This window comes from Mesoplodon bidens (genome assembly GCF_964165515.1).
Source record: "Mesoplodon bidens genome assembly, chromosome: 13".
NCBI classification, from domain to species: domain Eukaryota; kingdom Metazoa; phylum Chordata; class Mammalia; order Artiodactyla; family Ziphiidae; genus Mesoplodon; species Mesoplodon bidens.
Genome location: NC_138169.1, coordinates 40,985,516 through 41,010,273, shown reverse-complemented (window position 1 = coordinate 41,010,273; position 24,758 = coordinate 40,985,516). Strand labels below are relative to the sequence as shown.

At 40.3% G+C, this 24,758-nt stretch overlaps 1 protein-coding gene across 4 annotated transcripts in view; it reads left to right on the top strand.

The window, feature by feature from the left end:
- The window catches only part of OSBPL1A (oxysterol binding protein like 1A), a 221,135-nt gene that overhangs the window by 112,570 nt on the left and 83,807 nt on the right, over positions 1-24,758 (top strand). For 3 of the 4 annotated variants that reach the window (XM_081252524.1, XM_081252523.1, XM_081252525.1), the window contains one exon: positions 4,379-4,541. The exons of the other annotated variant lie outside the window; for it this stretch is intronic. In XM_081252524.1, the coding sequence (XP_081108650.1) occupies positions 4,379-4,541 (163 nt within the window). The remainder of the gene's footprint in view (positions 1-4,378; positions 4,542-24,758) is intronic. 4 annotated transcript variants of the gene reach the window in all.

Sequence of the window (24,758 nt, the reverse complement as noted above, 5' to 3'; positions counted from 1 at the left end):
ATGTCTGCTTGCATGCACATGAGAGCTGCCCCGCCCAGAGCAGTGCTGTCATCCTCAACGAGCAGAAGAGCCCTGACCAGCTGTAAGTGACCAGGACCACTGTCCAACAGCTATGTGGCAGTAGCAGGGAAAAGTCAGCATATTGTTGCTCCTCTAACCACGGAAATAAGTGCCGATGCAATTCCTTATCTAAGAAATAAAATTAGATGTGTTTTAATGCAAGAGGTAGTAGTTTGGTCATAAGCCAACATGTTCTTTGTTATAGCCACACATCCAGTAACAAAGAAGAAAGGTGAAAGGCTACTGCTGTTGAACTGACCAGAGTGTAGCCAGTTGAAAGAGCTTAACTAGATTGATCATCAGGGCCAGAATGTCAGGTAACCTGTAATTGGATAATTGGCCACAGTGTCCTCTGAATACTAATCACTTACTCCCGCTTAGTGGTGTGTCTTTGCCAGATTTCCTCATCGTCTCTGCCTGATTTAACCTCTCAGAAACATAGGTAAGTAACAGGGTGCTTTATAGAAGGAGAGAGCCAATGCAATGTGTACTTACTGGCTAGCACGAGACTTTTTAAAACGCTGAATTCTTTTTTTTTTTTTTAAGAAGATGTTGGGGGTAGGAGTTTATTAATTTTTTATTTATTTATTTTTGCTGTGTTGGGTCTTCGTTTCTGTGCAAGGGCTTTCTCTAGTTGTGGCAAGCGGGGGCCACTCTTCATCGCGGTGCGTGGGCCTCTCACTATCGCGGCCTCTCTTGTTGCGGAGCACAGGCTCCAGACGCGCAGGCTCGGTAGTTGTGGCTCATAGGCCTAGTTGCTCCGCGGCATGTGGGATCCTCCCAGACCAGGGCTCGAACCCGTGTGCCCTGCATTAGCAGACAGATTCTCAACCACTGCGCCACCAGGGAAGCCCCCATAAAACGCTGAATTCTTTTGCTGGCATCTATTCACTGACGGAGTGAAGAACACTTTGGAAGTGTTCACTGTGCATTTCACCCACCAGCATGAAATGGAGTAAGATGAAAGGGGGTCATGTTGAAGTGATGCGAGGAGATTACTGGAAAGGCTTGAATTTGCATTAGTCTTAAGGGGCCACAGACACAGAGCAATGTGTCTATTAAGAATAATTAATAATGTGTAACTATTAAATGTGTGATGGTTCAGTCCTTAAGTTGTTCCTAATAAAAAGGTTGGCATTTATGTTTACTTGGTTATATGTTGATTTTTGTTGCGGCAGAGTGGCTGAGGGCATAGATTTTATATGTGAGTTTGAAGAATTCACATACCCTATGCTAGAAATGGCCTAATGTAATTACAGACACGTGCTGGGCTTCACTGATTTTTGTGAAGGAAGAAAGTTCTTTGTTCCCTTAATAAATAATAGGGTAGTTATAGTTTGAGGATTTAAAAAACCATAGTCATATGCATGTATCAGTGCAAGTGTTGATACACAGAAAAGTGAAGCACTGTACCTGGAATTTCAGAGAGGGATTGCATAAAGGTACTGTTTCTGTTCCAACATAACTTCTAAGCTGGCAAATGAGAATTCGGAGACAGAGTTGAGAAGTAAGGTGAAGATTTTACGCATAAGTTATCTAAGAACCTATTGAGAAATAGGTGGCGCTGCTAGAGTTCTTTCGTTTGTTTGTTTTTTAATTTGAAGACCACTGTGTTGAAGCCACCAGTTAGATTATTCGACAGCAGTAGAATCCCATAAATTCCTTATGCAGAACTTGCACTCTGTATCACTTGATGAGTAGTTCTACACTAAACTTCCAGTACAGGATATCCCCGAAGTGTTTCTGAAATACTGAGATTGTAATAGATTTGCAATTACATTGTTCCAGTTGATTGATTTAATTGACCAAAAAGCATCAATGGCAGTTAAGTATGTTCTTAGATGCTTCTTTAAAGCAACAAGAGAGCGCTTTACCAGTGCAGTTTTTGTGACACACCTACTCTCAGCTACATCACTTTACAGGATGGGGAGGTATGGCCATTTGGTGGGAAGTTTGAGGGTAATAAGGTACCTTCAGTACAGAAGATCCTGTTATGCTTGAAATTAATACAAGTGCCCTCAGATCAACTGACAGATAAAAACAAGATGAAAACCAGAACTGTAGGTAGAGCCTCTTCTCTCCCTTCTGCTCCCACCCCTTTCCCTCCTTCTCTGAAGAACAAGTGAGAACAGATGTCGAGGTGGCAGAACTGCAGGGATGCTTACTTTAAATGGATAAAGGATCAGGATTTTGTGTATGGTTTTGTTGAGAGAACTCGATATTTTGGGGCCTCGATCATTTATTTTGCCACTTTTCTGAAATCGAGATGAATTTAGGTACTGAAACTTACATATTTGTTAACCAGAAGACATAATTTAGTGGATTCTTACATGGAAAGGTACAGTGTCAACAGCACATTTGCATTTTGATACTTGAACAGCTAAAAAAAAATAAAGCTAAAGGGAGAGGGGTGGGTAGGTGTGAAAGAGTTTGGATCTTCCTGCAGTGGTGCTTTTGGAATCTACAGCAGTGCTGATCTTTTCCATTCAAAGAAGGGTTCATTTTGGATATTGTGGTGAATTTTGTAGGCCTTGTTTATAGGTAAATGAGTTGTTTAACGTATCAAGTGGAGGAAGAACAGGTTTTTTTTCAAATTTTTGGTCTAGGTTGACTTCAGCCATAGTAAAAGTATTTCCTCCTTGGAGATAAAATTTTAGATTATAGGAATATTTGCAATTCCTTAAAAACTATAATTATATAAATATTTAATATTTTTCTGTTTTGCATGTCTTTTCTGCTCACTAGTGCTTTCCATTTATTGCAATTTTTATTTCATTATTGCAGTTCTAATAAGAGTAACCTCGTTACTCTAATGATAGTAAATACTAAGATGCCTTGAGGACTGGAACTATTCCCAAGATAATGAAGGTTTAAGCCTATTTTTGTTACAAACTTAGCATTTTGGTAGAACTGCTTTAAGTCATATCCGGGATTCTTGGAGTGTTGTACCTAACGCGTGGCTGTGAAGTCAGAATGTAGAGGGAGCTACTGCGTCCTTGGGGACCAAGGGGAGGAGACTGAGAGGGATGCCAGGAAGTGGGAGGCCGGGTTCAGCAGAGAGCAGCTGGGACCAGCGGTGAGAGATTCGCCAGCTCCAAGACCCAGGAGCAGACGTTCTGACCAGGAGGACGTTTCAGAGGTCACCCCATCTAGTGCCTTTCAAACTGTTGGAACAGCCCCTGGCTTTGAGCCTGGAGGGGAAAGTCAAAGAGGCTCCTGATCCAGACCTGGCATCATCCTGTGCAGTTATGCTTTCTGAAACATCTGTTTTATGTGTTGAGATTACATTTGAGAAATAGGTTGAGCTGCTAGAGTTTTTTTGTTTGTTCTTTAATTTGAAGACCACTGTGTTGAAGCCACCAATTCGATTACTCGACAGCAGTAGAATCCCAGTTTTGTAGGTGAGGAAGCAGGCACTGGAAACTTCTGAGATTACCAGCTCCTCAGGCTGCTGCCTGAAGCGCCATGTGGGCTCTAGAAGTTGAGGGAGATAAAGGAATAGTTGTGGTTTTCAGAGTTCTGATACAAGGCTAGGTGAAACTGTTCATACCAAATCTAGTACCTGCTATTTTACATGAGAATTAGGTTACTTACATTTTATATGGTTTTAGTTAGCTGCAAATTCAGGCGCTATTGAATTAGATAGGAAGAACAGATTGTATCTTTAAAGGATTAAGGCTTTGCTTTCTCTGTAACAGATTGTATCTTTAAAGGATTAAGGCTTTGCTTTCTCTGTAATCTATTATTTATTTTGCACACTAGATTCAAGGTAAAATATGGAACCAAAATCAAAATATGTAATTGAAAAATGGCAATTAAAATGCCATTACCTGGCCTCTTGTTTCCCCTCATTTGATATACCAGCTATTTTGGAGGTGAACTGGAGGATTATGTCTTATGCTTTGATGAGGTACACATTTTAATATTTACAGTGGTTTCAGTTCTTTATTTTGTTCAAAAACTGGTTTCTTAATTTCATGATTAATGTTGAACAAAATATTCTCTATTAAAGGTTTTATATGATTTTCAAATTGGCTAATGCCCTTATACTAGGATCCTGATCATTTGAGCTGCATTTGTTTGCTAGTTCTTAATCTATTTTCATTAGCTGGCAGTGTTGTGAGAAAAGGCCCCACGGGAAGAACAGAATCTTAGCTGAGTAATTTTGCTCATTCATCCATGTGTATGTAGCACGACTGTTTTCATTCCTGATGTTGCAATTGAAGTGGATCTGAAGCAAATAAATTTCATAACCTTTTGAGTAAATCTATATCTCCTGTCACTCTGAAGTCCTTTTTGTATATCTGTTTTCTTCCAGGTGAGGAATTTTAAATTGGAACAGGAACAAGAAAAAAACAAAATTTTGTCAGAAGCGCTGGCGACTCTAGCCACTGAACATCATGAATTAGAGCAGTCTCTGGTTAAAGGCTCCCCACCTCTCAGCATCCTTAGTGAGGACGAGTTCTATGATGCGCTGTCAGGTAATTCTAGAACCCTGCCGTCTGTGTTGTTGGTAATTCACAGTTGACCACCTAAATGTCTTCTTAGGGTAGATGTCACCTTGAGTTTCCTGAAATAAACAGATGGAAATGTATCACTTCAGCTCCCCAATGACCTACTTTTTGTGTGACATTATCAAGGCAGAAGCCCACAAGTTTGAAATGAAAGTCATCACTGAGTCTGCCTTTGTTGACAGCATATGCTGTGCTGGGGCCAGAGTGCTGTGAATCTGGTTTGTTCCTTTATTCGATGACTGTTAAATACCTCCTGGTGCAAGGTGCTATTATATGTTAAAGGATAGAGAGATGGATAGTTTCTATTCTCAGAGAGGTCTAAGAGTAAAGGACACATAGAAGAAACAGTTGGCTACAGTATGGTATGCTGTGTGCCAAAGGAGAGGTGAGACCTTGATGTAGCTGGAACAGAGAAAAGGAAGAGCTTAACTTGGCCTCAGAGATACAGGCCTCAGAGCAGCGTAGCATACTGACAGCGGGCAGGGACTCCAGAGTCAGATTCCCTGAATTGGAATCCTGCCTCTGACACTGGTCAGCTGTGTGATCGTGGGCAAGTTGCGTGACCTTCCTGGTTCTCAGCTTTCACATATTTAAAATGGGGATAATTAGAGTTTCCATTTCAGTGGGTTGAGTCGGGATTAAGTGGGTTCATATGTGTTAGTAGTGTTCAGGACAGTGCCTGACAGGTACCACGTGTTCAAAAAATGGGAGATGTGTGTGGAGAGGTGCGAATGGCTTTTGAGAGGAGGTACTGCTAAGTAGTTTTGACTTTTTAGGAACTTCTTTCAGAATTTTGAGGTAGATGTGGGCAGGGTCATGGAAGGAAGCCTGGGAGGGGGTGATTGGAGATCAGCGAGATGGAAAACAATTCTTTTATGCAAAGAAATTAAGTGCTTATCTAAGTAGATGAACATATACAGTTGTTGGGTCTCACAAAACTTGACCATGGAAGCAGGAGACCTCAGTGGATGTGGAGTTAAAGGGTCAAATTAATGATAGGCAAGGAAAAGAAGCACAGTGAGAGGTTGTAGAAATGAGTACTAAAGAAAATTAGGTTAAGGAAGTTAAAGTGGTGTGATGGTATAGGACAAGGAAAATGATGTTGGTGGTATACAGAGAAGAGATTCATTATGGAAGATAAACAGCACATAGGAACATTAATTTTAGAAGTGTGACATGATCAAAAGAAGCGGAAAAGCTAATTCTAATAGGCAGATTTGGGAATAATTAGAGAAAGGATTGTAATGACTATGAGGAGGGCAGTTAGATGCGGAATTCGTGAAAATGGTGAGTCCGACTGAGAAGAGAAACTAGAGCCCGGATGTGAAAGCAGTGGGATGAGTGGCAGAGATAAAGGAAGCGTTTAACCTGATTGACGGAGGAGGGAGGGGAGGGTGAAGGACACTTGAGGCTGCTGACATTTCTTCACATCTACTCTCTGCCATGTCCAGTCCTGTTACCGCCTGTATTCCTTCTGTTTGGGGCATCCAAAAAGGAAAGCTACCAGACAGATGATTGGTTTAAATGCAAAGACGTCTGAATGTAAAAAGAACCTAGACACTTCAGCTGCTCATCTTTGCTGTCCTTTTAAAAAACAAAGGAAAAAGTTTAATTTTTATTTTAAAAAAGGTATTTGTTTTAAATAATTCAATGTAAAAGTATGTATAGTGCCCAGTGAAATTTTCCCTTCGTCCCTTACCCTAGTACGCATTCTTCCTCAGAGATTCTTGTTAACAGCTTGATAGATTCTCTTCCAGACCTTTTTAAAGCATTCACATGGATATATGCATGTGTACATATGGGGTTTTTAAAGAATCATGAATGGAAGTAGCTGTATAATTGTTCTAGATCCGCTTTTTCATGTAACAGTGTATCTTGGAAATCTTTCCCATCAGTGTTACAACTCTAGCTCACTCTTTTTAAAGGTTGCATAAAAATCAATGATGTGATTTAGCAGCGTTTTCTGAGTTATCCTCTTCTTGATAGACTTTTAGCGGCTACTGTCATCTTTCTGCTTCTCAGTCATATTTTCACATTTATTTCCACAGTCGTCTCCTCTGGGAGGAGGCAATAAGAAGAACTACAGTCCCTGGGTCAGGATTGGCAAATGAATTTCATCTCAAGTGCCAGTTCAGATTGGTTTGCAGTCAGTACTGCCTGCTTGATGGGTTGCTGTGTTGAGAAGGATCCCGAGGCTGAGTCCAGTGCCTAGCTTAGTCAGCGTGTCCCACCGAGGCTGGAGATAAGGAGCTAGAGGGACAGGTGCCTTGAGTTTGCTCGTCCCTGCCCTGAATGACTCACCTGAGTGTTATTATATTTGCGTGAACATAGTAGCTTTTCTTTGGCCACTCCTACTGTTTCCTACTACAAATCTTGGGAATCATTTTGTACAAAGTAAAACTATTAAAATTACAAGTCAGATGCCCAGGGTTGAAGTGTTGCCCTGCTAATGACCTAGCCACGTAATTCACTGAGATCATAAAAGCCTTCATTTGGGAATGACTTCATCTTCTCACTACAGTCTACACATTAACCTCCATTCCCTTTCCTCTTTCTCTTCTGTTACAAAAGAAGTGTCCCCTTTTCATTAAGGCCATTCCCTCCTGATTTGTTCTGGTACCCATCTCCTCGTGCCTTCTCCAGAACTTTTGTTTAGTTATTGCTTCTTTCATCTACAGTTTCTTTTTTTTTCCTCCCAATTTTATTGAGAAATAATTGACTTACAGCACTGTCTAAGTTTAAGGTAGACAGCATAATGATGTGACTTATGTACATCATGAAATGATTGTCACAAGAAGTTTAGTGAACATCCATCATCTCATATAGATACAAAATCAAAGAAATAGAAAAAGTTTTTTTCTTTGTGATGAGACTTCTTAGGATTTAACTTTCTTAACTTTCATGTATAACATACAGTAGTGTTGATTATATTTACCATGTTATACATTACATCCCTAGTACTTATTTATCTTATAACTGGAAGTTTGTACCTTTTGAAACTACCTTCATCCATTCCCCTTCCCCCACTCCCCACCTCTGGTAACCAAAAATCTCATCTTTTTCTGTGGGTTTTTTAAATTGGTTTTTGAAGTATAATTGACCTGTAACACTACATTAGTTCCTGTTACACAACATAGTTATTCAATATTTCCTGTACATTTAAAAATGATCACCATAAGTCTAGGCATCTGAAAGTTTGTACCTCTTAAGCTCCCTCACCTATCTCTTTCAATACCACATTATCTTAAATGCTAACTTAAAATTCCTGTAATAGTTTCCTATCCCTGCCATAACAAATTACCACAAATGCAGTGGCTTAAGTAATGCAGATTCATTCTCTGAGCCCTGGAGGTTAGAAGTCCTGCAGTCAAGGTGTTGGCAGGTCTTTGTTCCCTCTGGAACCTCTAGGAGAGAATCTGCCTTCCTGCCTTTCTAGCTTCTAGAGACCACCTGCCTTCCTTGGCTCAAGGCCCCATCCTCCACCTTCACAGCCAGCAGTTTGACATCTTCCAGTCTCTCTGACTCTGACCTTCCTTCCTCCCTTTTATAAGCACCGTAGCAATCACAGTGGACCCACTCAGGTAATCCAGGGTAACCTCCCCATGTCAGGGGCCTTAACTCAGTCACATCTGCAGAGTCCTTTTACCGTGGAAGGTAACACATCCACAGGTTCCACAGAGACTAGGACGGCCATCACTGGGGGCCGTTGTTCTGACTACCACGGTTCCCAAATTTATTTCTCCAGCCCTAACCTCTTGTGAGAGAGTTATATACTCAGCTGTTAGCTGGATAAATAAAAGATGAATTCTTGATCTTCCTCCTAGGGCTTCTTCCTCCTGGAGTTTGCTTCATTTTAGTAAATGGCACGTCCTTCCTTTCCTAAAGCTGTAGACCTGGGAGTAATTCATGGCATTCATGTGCCACCTCCATGAAACGCAGACCAGGGTCCGTCCATTCTGCCTTCACGACATACTTTGAGTCCATCTATTAATATGTTCTGTTACTACAGGGTGCTGGTTAAAAGTGTAGGTGCTGCAGCTGGAAGGCTGTTGATAAGTGATGACTCTACCAATTCCTGTACCCGTTGTGAAATGATTTCACTTTACTGTGCCTCATTTCTTCATCTGCAAGTAGGTCATAGGATTATTGGGAGGAATAGACTAATAAATATTTGTAATTAAAACAGTGCCTGGCACGCTAAGGGGCTGCCCATTGTTCACTCGCAGTACCGTCACCTGCGCTGTACCCGCTCTTGTCCAGCCTCTTAACTGATCACTGTGTTTCCAGCCTTGCCTTATTGAGGTTCACGCCGTATACACCACCCACACTGATGCTTTGTAGAGAATCACATCATCGCATTCCCCAGCCTAGGATCCTTCAGTGGCTCTTCACTGCACCTAGAATAAAATCCAGACTCCCTAGCGGGCCTTCAAGGCTCCTGATGTGACCCACACCCTGCCTGTCCCTTGTTCGTTCAGTCGCTGGGCTCCAGCCACACTGGGCCTCCTCCATCCTCACAACGCAGCAGTGACAGAGGCTATTGGGTCAGAGGTAAGAGAGAACAAGAACAAGTATACAAACCTGTATTTCATGTAAAGCTTTTTTAAATTGCTGAATCAGAATAATGGATTAAATCAAGCCTATCCTAATATCAGTATTTAAAAGATATGAGAAAAAGGTTTTTAAAGATACTTCTCTTAAAATATTTCTAAGTTGTTTTCACAAAATGCTTAAACTGCTTTTTTAATGTCAGATACAACTTGTTTTACTTCCTTTAAAATTAGGTCCATGTGACTTCCTGATTTCCCTTTAAAATTTTTTTTAGATAAGCAGGATCAATGAAAATCTAATACAGTTGGGTGAGACAAAACTTGATATAAGCCTACAGTGTAGTGTATTTTTTTCCAGCCCCATGGGATCTTTTGATTATTTAAATTTTTTTTCCAGTATGCTCAATGACTTAAGGTTTCATAAAATTCCATAAAGCAAACAGATTCTTTCTCACAATTTGGTTGAATTCCATTGTGTAACATGATTAGAAGGAACTAAATCTAACGAAGCATCACATCTTGTCCTCATTGTGTGTGTGTTTAAGGAATGAAATGGTTAAATCGAGTGAGATTTCTGATATTACTACCTGTGAGTGAGCACTTCCTGGGAAAAGGGCTAAACCTTCATGCGTGTTAAAGCAAAAGATTTAATGAGAAACTAGAGGCTAACTAGTTCTGTGGAAAAATTCCACTTAGCCAGCAAATAAAGTACAGAAATGTGTAGAAGGTACCACTTGAGGGAAGAATACAGCAGCTCCTTCTACGTGTTCCTTCCGTCGTTCTGCCCTGTTCATTTCACCCTCCCTGGATGCTACCCCCTTCTCCTGCCAAAGCTCTCGAGTATTGGCTCTCCTGGGTAGCCTTTCCTGACTCCCCCAGGCAGGATTAATTGTTTCTTCTTTTGTGTTCCTTCAGTTTACACCTCTTTCATAGCCCTTTGGTTGTATCGTGCTTGTCTCTTTATGATGGTAGAGACCCTATCTATTTATATTCCTGAGGTACTTAACATAGACTCAGAGTTGCTCTCTAAATGTTTGTTGAATGCAGGTTGTTGAACAAATGTCATTGATATTTCTGTCCTCCCTAAAAATATATTGGTTTTCAGTAAAGAGCACAAAAGAATCAGTAACACTTGCGAATTTCACACGGTCTGCATGCACCACTTTGGATGCTGTGTGGAAGAGGAGGGGTGGGTGACAGAGGAGTGAGCTGGGATGAGATGTTATGAAAAGATAAAATTTGTTCTTGAGGAATTTATGATCAAGTTGGAGGTATGAGACTTGCTCCCAGAGGGGGGGGATGAAAAAGTAGCTAAGGGGGAGAAAATTAAAGGTGCTTGGCTTTATGAATGTCCAGTAATTTCCTAAGGCATTTTTGAAACGGTTACCAGTTTTGTTACCAGTTAAATAACTTAATGGCTGTTATTCTTTAGCACTGGTCTGAGATAGCAGTTTCACTAAAAATCCTGCCTTTTGAATTTTAAAACTTCAAAATGTATTGTCTTTCTTACTGTCTGTTCATTTTCCTTTTTAGAAACATAACGAGATCAGTTGTGCAAGAAAGACTTTCTTGCTAGGTTTTCCTCTTAATGCTATTTTGGTTAAAATGTGCATGAATAATGCATACAAATCCAATAGTGTAGATTGGTAAAACCAGTAGAACGTTATGTCATAAAATTGAAGCCAGCTTTAGCATTTCTCAGCAGTTGCAAGAGTCGGTGCTCACGTCTTTTTAAATCAAAGGTTTTAGAATGGAAAGTGTTAAAATAATGACTTTGGTTTTGTCTGGAGGAGAGTAACGTAGGAAGTTATGACCCATGTGAAATAATGTTTAATCCAATAAATACAACTGGTAATAGTTGAGAAAAGAAGTGACATCTCTGCTGACAGTTCACATAGAAGACACAGGATTTGACCAAGGTGATCAGAGGTATTGGTAGGAAAACCGAAGAGCACCATGACCTTTTAGTAAAGGCTGTGCGCTCTGTTCTTTATGTTTCCGAGCCCAGTGTCCTCTTCTATGGTTTAGTTTTGAAATAACCTGTACAGTTCTTATCTGGGCCTTTTCTGTGAGTCTTTACTCTTGTCTGGACCTGCCTAGGACGTGGAGATCCCTCCTTCCTCTGTATTCCCAGCACTTTTTTCTCTGGTCCTTTTTTTTTTTTGGACGATTAGCCATACTACCTTGTTCTTGCCCTTTTTCTTGTTATATAACTTTTTGTGTCTTTCTTCCTCATCTTCCCCCAAGCCCTGCATTTCCCTTAAGGACAGAGACCTTGTTGTCTTAACTTTTGTATTTCCTCTGTTGCCCAGTACAAAACACGTTCATTGAGTACCACAGAGTATGGCTGTTATTAACCCCTTCTGTATGTAATGTGGTACAGCACTCTGGAGAAAATCTAAGTAGTGCCAGGGGCTCTTACTCTCGTTTTGTGTTTATAACATTAAAAAATTATCCTGCAGCCTACTTGTAATGTATATGCATTGTAGGTGAATGTAATTTATCCTTTAGGTTTGAGGTTAATCTTTTGGGAGACTAATGTCTCCATTAAAACATTCACTGTAAAACCATGTGCATTTTGTACTAGCGTTGAGAGCATGTCCTTAACCAGACACACTTACCCAGTGCCCACTGTGTGCAGTGCTTTGCCAGGCCTGGCACTACCAAGGGAAAGAAGATCCAGTCCCTGAATCAGGGTTTCGTAGTCAGTCCAGGGGAAGAGGCTGAGCATGGAGAGATGGGCACAGTGTGATGTGAAAAGGGTCTGGGCCTCCAGCCCACCGGAGCTACTCACTCCCAAGATCAGCCCCCGGAGTTTGCCGTTCTCAGTGACTATATCTACGCCGTCATCTCAGTTTTACACATCCCACAATCTGACCACTGTCTCCTGTCTTTCAACCCATTCTCTTAAAAACCCTGGTCCCAACATTTCTTTCACCAACCACAGTGTCTTCTCCATGTTTTCACTGTTCCTCTCTCCACTCGTGTCCTTGTTCCCTCCTTACCAGCTCAGATGGTGTGGGCTGTCATTTAATCGCCTCCCTGCCTTTCTCTCCCTGCACTGTGCTCACCCAGCCCATCCCTCCCCTCCTTCTGGACCGGTCCTCAAGTGACTGGCCACACTGGCAGCTCTTGCTTGAGACCCACAGCTGCTTAATTTCTGTGGTGCCCTTTTGCTGCCCAGCAGTCCTACTCCATTTCCCTTGTCCGTTCCTTTTTCATGCTTATTTCATACTTTTCTCACTTAAAATTTCTAATACCTTCATCCTCTGTCCTGCTCCATCGGAGGATATTATTTATGTCACTGAGAAACTCCTCATGTTTCCACTCACACACCTGGCTGTGTACATGTGTGGACATATTCTGCGTTCTCTACATCGAAGAATGTTATGTTCCTAACTGATGCCAACCCCTCCGTATGTGCCTGGGATCCCAATGCCTCTGACCTACATCAGGACATTAATGTAGCTCCTTCTCTCTCCCAGGTAATCAGTTATTCCTGATGCCCATCAGCTATCTTATCTTTCAAAACGCTGTATCTTATACAAATACCTTTGATCCACATCACTTTCCTCTTCTAGAATTCTTTCTTGAACAGCCTCTATTTATGTTTATTCTCACGATTCCCCTACAGCCGTTCTCGACTAAATCACCGCTGTCACATACTCAGCTGCCTAATTGAGTGGTCCTCTCTCAGTTCGCATCTTTGTCGGCCTTTCACCAGCACTTAAAGTTGTTGATTCCTCCTTCATTCATGGAACACTTTCTTTACTTGGTTTCCAGAGTACCAGTCTCTTTTGATTTTACTTCTCAGTTCCCTTTGTTTGTCGTCTTGTATCCTTCTGACTTTAGATGTTAGCATGTCTTGGGGTGCAGGCATTGTTTTCTACACTTAACCCTTTAGATCCTTTGTACTCAGAGTGTGGTCTGAGGATCAGTAGCATCACCTTCACCTGGAAGCTTGTTGGAACTGCAGAGCCGCAGGCCCCAACTCAGACCTAGTGAATAAGAATTTGCATTTTTTCAAATCCGTAGGGGCTTCATATGGACATTAAAGCTTGAGCAGCTTGCCTTGCATGACCTCATCTAGTCCCATGCCCGTGAATATTGTCCATATTCTGCTAAGTCCAAAACTTTACGTCTCTAGACTCAGTCTTGCCCCCTGAATTTCAGACTCCTGTCTAACTATCTACTTGGTACGTTCACTTAAACATCTAATGAGATCTCCAAAGTGTCTTAGAATGTCCAGAAGAGAATTCTTTTTTTTTTCTTTTTTTTTTTGCGATACGCGGGCCTCGCACTGTTGCGGCCTCTCCCGTTGCGGAGCACAGGCTCCAGACGCACAAGCTCAGTGGCCATGGCTCACGGGCCCAGCTGCTCCACACGTGGGATCTTCCCGGACCGGGACACGAACCCGTGTCCCCTGCATCGGCAGGCGGACTCTCAACCACTGTACCACCAGGGAAGCCCCAGAAGAGAATTCTTGATTTCTGCTCACAAGCCTGCCCCTCCTATGATCCATATTTTGGTAGATGGAGGATCTGTCTTTCAGTCCATCAGCATTCACATTCAGTCCATCAACAAATTCTGTCAGCTCTACCTACAACATATAGCGGAATCTGACCACTTCTCATCATTCCACTCCCACCACCCACGCCCCCATCATCTCTCACCTGGTTTCTGACAGGGGCTTTCTGACTGGTCTCTCTGCTTGCACCCTCGTCTCCAGCAATATTTTAAATAACAGCATTCAGAGTGATCGTTTCCAAACGTGAATCTGTTCGTGTCGGTTCCCTGCATGGAACCCTCCGATGGCTTTGCTTCCTGGCTGGAATAAAAGCCAGAAGCCCTCGTTCTGCCAATCTGCCACCTTCTGAGATCTGCTCTGTCCTCCCCACTCACTTCCTTCCATCACTGGCCTCAGTGCAAGGTCCTGGACTTGCCAAGCGTGTTCTCTTCTAGGCCTTCACTTGCCCTCTGCCTGGAGCTCTCTAATCCCAAATGTCCACAGTGCTTACTCCCCCACTTCCTTCCTTTTTCTGCTCAGAAAGACTTTCACTGTATCATTTTCTATCCTTTTTCTCTTGCCTTTAAAAAAACCAACCCCCCCCAAAAAAAACCCCAGCATCTTTCACACATAATGTCCATTCATTTGTAGATATTCTACAAGTAGAATATAAGCTCCTCAGTGAGAGAGGCATTTTGCTTAGTGCATGGATGCATCCCAGCCCCTATACTAGTGCTAGACAGACGGAGAAGGAGGCGCTCAATACATATTTATTGAACAAGTAAATGAATTAACGTCACCAACTCATACGTAAGGAATGTTACAGAAATTCAGAGGAGAGGCAGCTAACTGCTTGGGAAAGTTGGGGAGAGCATCACAGAATAAGTGATGCTTGAGGGGTGTTGTGAAGAGTCAGGAAGGAGTTCTCCAGACGGATAAGATGTTGGTCAGATATGCTTTGTGGAACAAGACAACACATGCAAAGGTAGATAAAAATAGTTTTCAAAGACATCCTGAAAATGCACTATGGTTGAAGCAGGGGTGAGTATATTGGATGCTGAGAAATAGTGATGGGATGAAGCCAAGAAAATAATTTAGGACCAGCTTGTAATGAGTCTTGTGATAAGATTCTGCTGAAGAATTTTCATTTTAGCCTGTTAAGTGGTGGGGAGCCGACAAACGTGATTAAATATACAGAGTGATGTCAGATTAGTATTGAATATTTTATAGTTTTTTTTTTAGTAAACATTGTGGAATTTTTATAATATTCTTGCATTATATTAAGAATTGGAAATTCAAAGAAAATAAGACATGGTCCCTACTTAGGAGTTTACATTCTATTAGCATATGAGTATTTTAGGAGTAAAGATTGATTTGAGGTCCTAGTGTCCTAGATGAGAGGTGACAGGAATTTCCATAAAAGCAACTTAAGTGAGAATGGAAAGTTTCAGTTCCTCCCTTTATTGCTTTAATGAATACATATCCTGACCTTTGTTCCTCAAGGAAGCCTGGTTGACTTTCCTAACTTGATGAAATCCCTGCTGTAGGCTCCCCATGCATCATAGTCTCATAGCATTTCCTGTAGTTGAAATTTTGCATGCTTATGTTTTTTTGTCAGCCCTGCCATTCAACCAGACTGTAAATCCCTTAAGGAACTTTGCATCCCTAGCAACTTGCATAGACTTTGGCACCTGTTAGGAGTTCAGATATTTGAGTGAATAAAATTTGGGGATACATTTTAAAGGCTACATTGACTGAACTTGAAGACCAGTTGGTTGTGGCAGATAATGATGTGCTGAGGATTTCCACCTATTTACTGAAAATTCTCACTTTGGCCCAAAGCATCTCAAACTCCGTATAGTGGAAACTGGACTTGTCATCCTGATCTGCCCCCTTGTATATGCCCTGTCTTGGCTAATGGCATCATCCATCATCTACCCACCATGCAAACTACAGATGTGAAAGTCATCTCTTACCCCCTTTCCTCACACTCTCCCCATATCTAAGTGTCTAGTTGTCTTCTTTTTTCTCCCTATTTTCTGCCCCAGTATTCACTGTCAGGGCCTTAGTTCAACTTTTGAGCCCACAGACTTTGTCTTCCCGCTTCTGGTCATTGTCCCTGCCAGCCCATCTTCCACATCGCATATTGTCAGGTGTGGTGGGCAGAAAAATGGTCCCCCAAAGATACATTCACCTGCTCATCCCAGTAACCATTTTTTGGAAAAAAAGATCTTTGTAAATGGGATTAAGTTAAGGATTTTGAGGTGAGATCATCATGGATTATCTGGGTGGGACCTAAGTGCTGTCACAAGTATTCTTATAAGAGAAAGGTAGAGTGAGATTAGACCCACAGAGGAGAAGGCAATGTGAGGATGGAGGCAGAGATTAGAGTGATGTGGCCACAAGCCCAGGAATGCTGGCAGCCACCAGAGGCAAGAGGCAAGGAATGGACTTCCCCTAGAGCCTTCAGAGGGATGGTGGTCCTGCAAATGCTTTGGTTTTCGTTCATTGAAACTGATTTTGGAATTCTGGCCTCAGTTATGAAAGACTAAAATTTTGTTGTTTTAAGCCACCAAGTTATGCTAATTGTTACAGTGGCCATGGGACACTGATGCGTCAGAGTTATCTGTAAAGTCTAAAGTGGATCTTATCACTTCCTGGCAAAACATCCAAAGACTCTCCATTACTGCAGATTCAGTATAAACTCTGTGATCTGACACACGTTTAAGCTTCATCTCTGACGACCACATCTTTTCCCTCTGGCTGCTCTCCTCTCTAGCTATGCCAGATATTCTTAGACACACACCTTGTTCTTTCAGGCATGGGACTGTTGCTCTTCCCCTTACACCTGGTATTCTCTTTTCCTGCCTTAAATTCTTAGTCATCATTACAGCTCAGATGTCATCTCTGCCTGGAAAGTTTGCCTGGAAACTTATCCTGGTTCCCCTAAGAGTGACTTCTTCAAGTATTCCCACACTTTGTATAAACATATGTTTACTTGCACGTCTTCCACTAGATTGTACTTTGAATATTTGGAGGGCACCACCCATATCTCATTAATCTTTCTAAACGGTTTCAGCAACGAGCCCTTTCTTTACCAGGTACATGGTAGGTATTTGGTAAGTGTTGATTTATTAAACTGAAGTCACATGAAAGAACTTTCTTTTATAACTGTGGATTATTCTATAACTGGTCTGGTCCTTAGTTCTAGAATATTTTCTTTGTAGAGTGAATGCATAGGTGACCTTGAAAATGATTTTAAAGATGTCAGCAAGACAAATTGGGAAGGTCTGGGTTTAGTCATCCAAAATAGATACACATAAGATTTTCAGTAGCCCACACACAAATGTTTTGAATAATTCTTCATCCGCAGTTACATGTGCAGATTTTGCAAGTTGGGGAAAACAATAGTAGATTTAGTTGCTTGGGGGAAAGCCAGTACTTTTAAGAAACTGGAGTAATCAACACTGTACCATTTGGCTTATTGTGACCTTGCACCTCATTCAGGGAGGATATGTCTAGAATGTCTCTGACTCTTGTTGCTTGCTGCCATGATTCTGTTTCAAGCTTTTGGCACTTCCTCAGTAGGTTATTGTAGCACTCTCTTGGCAGCCCCTTCTGGACTCACCCGGATTTTCTGTTTACAGTTTATTTTAAATGTGGTATGTTTCATTTATTTTCCTTGTGTTCTTCGTATTTACTACGTTATTTTTGAGTTTACAAGATTGTACATTAAAGCTAAATAAAAATTTGGCGCTGATATTTTAAGCTTGGGTTACTGTGGACATTCTTAGAAGATGCCTAGTTCTTGGGAAACCATAAACAATGAAGGTATTAAATTGAGCGTGTGTGCCTTCTGACTATTTCCCGTTACCTTAAGTAACGGGGAGGGGTTATTTGGACATTATCCACAGTTCTTCCACATCTTGCTCCTTTGTACTATTTGTTCTCAAGTTAGTCTTCAGAGGTCATGTTAAAAAAATACTTAGCGGCATAACATAAGAATTGTTGGCACGTTTATATTATTAATTTTATGACCTCTTTCAGCCTTTTAATAGGAGAAACTCAAAAAAGTAGGATAAAGGTAATGATCCTCTTAATGCTGAAGTTTTTTTTACACCACTTTATTTGAGGTATGATTGACATACAAAAAGATGTACACATTTAACTCATACAACTTGATGAGTAAAGTTTCAAAGCCATGTTAACCCAGTCACAGCCATTGGCTTCCATGCTGTTTGGTTGAAAGGGGATAGTGTTCAATCTGAAATGTGTTTGAAATTATTTTAAGTCCCAATGTGGACAGAGCTTTTAAGTTTCTGGGCCACCAGAGATCTGTGAACAAACTTTCTATTAATACCACTGTTTTAATGAGGCAAAGATTCTGTCTACCTTAAATGCTTGTACATAGGCTAGAGTATTTATCTTGTAAAATACACCCTGTTTTTCAGAGTGTTGTTATGACACTTTTTATATAAAATATAACTAATAATTAAACCACCTGAATCCTTTTTGGAAATAGATGGGAATAAACAAACCCACAAGTAAGTACAAACTAAGTATTCCATTTCCATGTATAGTCATTACATAGGGCTATACAGATTTTCCTAACTGCCTATTTAAAGTTCAGTGAATAATGTAAGGCTATCTTATAAATCCCTTACCCTGGTTTTCAGGGATGGATTGAAGCATCCTGAAAATTTTGTGTGGCTCTACTTAGTATAGAAACACAGATGTTTGTAAGGGGAAAATGAAGTGAGAAATAAAAGGGAAAATGAAAGACTAATTTTGTCTGAAATCTAGGTGTGGATACTGTTAACATTTCTGCTTCTGTATTCAAAAATACATCTGTATAAAAATCCACCAATTTTTCTCCATGTCTTTGTGGCTTTCTTTCATCACTGGCATTGAGGTGAGAGATGACAGGACCAGAATATAGACCATGCATCCAGCATGATAGGTCTTTGGCATTGGCTTGACAGGTTTGTGTTTGCTTGTTTGTTTGGGGTTTTATTTGGTTTTGGTTTTATTGTGGTAAAATAAACATAACACATATACCATTTTAACCATTTTTAAGCATGCAGTTCAGTGGTATTAAGTACATTTTTGTCCAACCAGCACTGCTGTCCATTGCCAGAACTTTTCCATCATCGCAAAATAAAACTCTGTACCCATTAAACAGTAACTCCCCACTTCCCCCCCGCCATTTGTTTGTTTTTAAAGCATGTACAGTACCCTTACTATTATAACCACCATATATAAGGTGTTAAGCACACTCTTTCCAATACTTTATGCTTTCCACTGAGGCATTAATGTATTGCCCAGAAACACTGAATGGTAGATAAGGTCTGGCCTATTTGATACTCGTATGTGCAGGTAAAATTGAAAAACCTGATGTTTTAAGATTGAATTATCACCTCAGCAGCACTAAGATCTATCACTTGAAAATTACTCTTATGAGCCAGGTATGCTCCATTGCTGGGTTGCCTCAGGCCAAACAACCAACAGGGAGGGAACCCAGCCCCACTCATCAGCAGACAAGCGGATTAAAGTTTTACTGAGCTCTACCTACCAGAGCAACACCCAGCTTTACCCCCCACCAGTCCCTCCCATCAGGAAGCTTGCACAAGCCTCTTAGATAGCCTCATCCACCAGAGGGCAGACAGCAGAAGCAAGAAGAACTACAATTCTGCAGCCTGTGGAAGCAAAACCACATTCACAAAAAGAGAGACAAAATGAAACAGCAGAGGATTTTGTACCAGATGAAGGAACAAGATAAAACCGCAGAGAAACAACTAAATGAAGTGGAGATAGGCAACCTTCCAGAAAAAGAATTCAGAATAATGATAGCGAACATGATCCAGGCCCTCAGAAAAACAATGGAGGCAAAGATTGAGAAGATGCAAGAATTGTTTAATAAAGACCTAGAAGAATTAAAAAACGAACACCTAGAAGAAGTAAAGAACAAATAAACAGATGAACAATACAAGAACTGAAATGAAAAATACACTAGAAGGAATCAATAGCAGAATAACTGAGGCAGAAGAATGGATAAGTGACCTGGAAGACAGAATGGTGGAATTCACTGCCGCAGAACAGAATAAAGAAAAAAGAATGAAAAGAAATGAAGACGGCCTAAGAGACCTCTGGGACAACATTAAACGCAACAACATTCACATTATAGGGGTCCCAGAAGGATAAGAGAGAGAGAAAGGACTCGAGAAAATATCTGAAGAGATTATAGCCGAAAACTTCCCTAACATGGGAAAGGAAATAGCCACCCAAGTCCAGGACGTGCAGAGAGTCCCAGGCTGGATAAACCCAAGGAGAAACATGCCGAGACACATAGTAATCAAATTGACAAAAATTAAAGACAAAGAAAAATTATTGAAAGCAACAAGGGAAAAACGACAAATAACATACAGTGGAACTCCCATAAGGTTAGCAGCTGATTTCTCAGCAGAAACTCTACAGGCCAGAAGGGAGTGGCACGATATATTTAAAGTGATGAAAGAGAAGAACCTACAACCAAGATTACTCTACCCAGCAAGGATCTCATTCAGGTTTGACAGAGAAATCAAAAGCTTTACAGACAAGCGACAGCTAAGAGAATTCAGCACCACCAAACCAGCTCTACAACAAATGCTAAAGGAACTTCTCTAAGTGGGAAACATAAGAGAAGAAAAGGACCTATGAAAACAAACCCAAAACAATTAAGGAAATGGTTATAGGAACATACATATTGATCATTATCTTAAACGTGAATGGATTAAATGCTCCATCCAAAAGACACAGGCTCGCTGAATGGATACAAAAACAAGACCCGTATATATGCTGTCTACAGGAGACCCACTTCAGGGACATATACAGACTGAAAGTGAAGGGATGGAAAAAGATATTCCATGCAAATGGAAATCAAAAGAAAGCTGGAGTAGCAATATTCATATCAGATAAAATAGACTTTAAAGAATGTTACAAGAGACAAGGAAGGACACTACATAATGATCAAGGGATCAATCCAAGAAGAAGATATAACAATTATATATGCACCCAACATAGGAGCACCTCAATGCATAAGACAACTGCAAACAGCTCTAAAAGAGGAAATCGAAAGTAACACAATAATAGTGGGGGACTTTAACACCTCACTTAAACCAGTGGGCACATTATCCAGACAGAAAATTAATAAGGAAACACAAGCTTTAAATGACAAAACAGACCAGATAGATTTAATTGATATTTCTAGGATATTCCATCCAAAAACAGCAGATTACACTTTCTTCTAAAGTGCACACGGAACATTCTCCAGGTTAGATCACATCTTGGGCCACAAATCAAGCCTCAGTAAGTTTAAGAAAATTGAAATCATATCAAGCATCTTTTCCAACCACAACGCTATGAGATTAGAAATCCATTACAGGGAAAAAAACATAAAAAACAGAAACACATGGAGGCTAAACAGTATGCTACTAAATAACCAAGAAATCACTGAAGAAATCAAGGAGGAAATCAAAAAATACCTAGAGATGAATTACAACAAAAACACGATCCAAAACCTATGGGATGCAGCAAAAGCAGTTCTAAGAGGGAAGTTTATAGCAATACAGTCCTACCTCAAGAAACAAGAAACAAGTCCTACCTCAAACAATCTAACCTTACACCTAAAGGAACTAAAGAAAGAAGAACAAACCAAACCCTAAGTTAGTAGAAGGAAAGAAATCATAAAGACCAGAACAGAAATAAATGAAATAGAAACAAAGAAAACAATAGTGAAGATCAGTAAAACTAAAAGCTGGTTCTTTGAGAAGATAAACAGAATTGATAAACTTTTAGCCAGACTCCTCAAGAAAAAGAGGGAGAGAACTCAAATCAATAAAATTAGAAATGAAAAAGGAGAAGTTAAAATGGACAATGCAGAAATACAAAGCATCATAAGAGACTACTACAGGCAACTCTATCCCAATAAAATGGACAACCTGGAAGACATGGACAAATTCTTAGAAAGGTATAAACTTCCAAGACTGAACCAGGAAGAAATAGAAAATATGAACAGACCAATCCCAGGTAATGAGATTGAAACTGTGATAAAAAATCTACCAACAAACAAAAGTCCAGAACCAGAGGGCTTCACAGGTGAAATCTATCAAACATTTAGAGAAGAGCTAACACCCATCCTTCTCAAACTCCTCCAAAAAATTGGGGAGGAAGGAATACTCCTAAATTCATTCTATGAGGCCACCATCACCCTGATACAAAACCAGACAAAGATACTACAAAAAAAGAAAATTACAGACCAATATCACTGATGGACATAGATGCAAAAATCCTCAACAGAATACTAGCAAACAGAATCCAACAACACATTAAAAGGATCATACACCATGATGAAGTGGGATTTATCCCAGGGATGCAAGGATTCTTCAATATATGCAAATCAATCAGTGTGATACACCATATTAACAAATTGAAGAATAAAACCATTATGATCATCTCAGTAGACGCAGGAAAAGCTTTTGACCAAATTCAACACCCGATTTATGATAAAAACTCTCCAGAAAGTGGGTGCAGAGGGAACCTATCTCAAGATAATAAAGGCCATATATGACAAACCCACAGCAAACATCATTCTCAATGATGAAAAATTGAAAGCATTTCCTCTAAGATCAGGAACAAGACAAGGATGTCCACTCTCGCCACTATTATTCAATGTAATTTTGGAAGTCCTAGCCATGGCAATCAGAGAAGAAAAAGAAATAAAAGGAATCCAAATTGGACAAGAAGTGAAACTGTCACTGTTTGCAAATGACATGATACTATAATAGAGAATCCTGAAGATGCCATCAGAAAACTACTAGAGCTAATCAATAAATTTAGTAAAGTTGCAGGATACAAAACTAATGCACAGAAACCTCTTACATTCCTATACACTAACAATGAAAGATCAGAAAGAAATTAAGGAAACAGTCCCATTCACCGTTGCAACAAAAAGAATAAAATACCTAGGAATAAACCTATCTAAGGAGGTAAAAGATCTGTACTCAGAAAACTATAAGACACTGATGAAAGAAATCAAAGATGACACAAACAGATGGAGAGATATATCATGTTCTTGGATTGGAAGAATCAATATCATGAAAATGACTATACTACCCAAAGCAATCTACAGGTTCAATGCAATCCCTATCAAATTACCAATGGCATTTTTTACAGAAGTAGAACAAAAAATCTTAAAATTTGTGTGGAGGGCTTCCCTGGTGGCGCAGTGGTTGAGAGTCCGCCTGCCGATGCAGGGGACATGGGTTCATGCCCCGGTCCAGGAAGATCCCACATGCCGCGGAGCGGCTAGGCCCGTGAGCCATGGCTGCTAAGCCTGCGCGTCCGGAGCCTGTGCTCTGCAACGGGAGAGGCCACAACAGTGAGAGGCCCGTGTACCACAAAAAAAAAAAAAAAAAAAAAAAAAAAAAAAATTTGTATGGAGACACAGAAGACCCTGAATAGCCAAACCAGTCTTGGGTGAAAAAAATGGAACTGGAGGAATCAGACTCCCTGACTTCAGACTATACTACAAAGCTACAGTAATCAAGATAATATGGTACTGGCACAGAAACAGAAATATAGATCAATGGAACAGGATAGAAAGCCCAGAGATAAACCCACGCACCTGCGGTCAACTTATCTATGACAAAGGAGGCAAGGATATACAATGGAGAAAAGACAGTTCTTCAACAAGTGGTGCTGGGAAAACTGGACAGCTACATTTAAAAGAATGAAATTAGAACATTCCCTATCACCATACACAAAAATAAACTCAAAATAGATTATAGACCTAAATGTAAGACTGGATGCTATAAAACTCTTAGAGGAAAACATAGGAAGAACACTCTTTGACATAAATCACAGCAAGATCTTTTTTGATCCACCTCCTAGAGTAATGAAAATAAAAACAAATGGGACCTAATGAAACTTAAGAGCTTTTGCAAAGCAAAGGAAACTACAAACAAGACGAAAAGACAACCCTCAGAATGGGAGAAAATATTTGCAAGCGAATCAATGGTCAAAGGATTAATCTCCAAAATATATAAACAGCCCATGGAGCTCAATAATAAAAAAAAAACAACCCAATCCAAAAATGGGCAGAAGACCTAAATAGACATTTCTCCAAAGAAGACATACACATGGTCAAGAAACACATGAAAAGCTACTCAACATCACTAATTATTAGAGAAATGCAAATCAAAAGTACAATGAGGTATCACCTCACGCCAGTTAGAATGGACATCATCAGAAAATCTGCAAACAACAAATGCTGGAGAGGGTGTTTAGAAAAGGGAACCCTCTTGTGCTGTTGGTGGGAATGTAAATTGATACAGCCACTATGGAGAACAGTATGGAGGTTCCTTAAAAAACTAAAAATAGAATTACCATATGACCCAGCAATCCTGCTACTGGGCATATACCCAGAGAAAACATGCACCCCAGTCCCCAGTGTTCACTGCAGCACTATTTATAATAGCCAGGTCATGGAAGCAACCTAAATGCCCATCAACAGATGAATGGATAAAGAAGATGTGTCACATTTATACAAAATGGAATATTACTCAGCCATAAAAAGGAGTGAAATTGGACCATTTGTAGAGATGTGGATGGATCTGGAGACTGTCATACAGAGTGAAGTAAGTCAGAAAGAGAAAAACATATTGTAAATTAATGCATATATGGGGAAACTAGAAAAAATGGTACAGATGAACTAGTTTGCAGGGCAGAAATACAGACACAGATGTAGAGAAATAGAGACACAGATGTAGAGACACCAAGGGGGGAAAGTGGCGGGGGTGGTGGTGGTTGGATGAGTTGGGAGATTGGGATTGACATGTATTCATTAATATGTATAAAATTGATAACTAATAAGAACCTGCTGTATAAAAAATAAAATTCAAAAAAAATTATTCATATGGTCAAGCTTCACCTTAATCAGTAAGCCTCCACGGGGACTATGCTTTGCTACTTAGGTAAACACGTTAGAATTTAAATATATCTGGACCCATGGGCCTCCAAATGAAATGATGCTCTGCTGGAGGCATATTGGCGTGACTCTTGCATTGGAGGTATAGAAGTTAAGGATGGCTC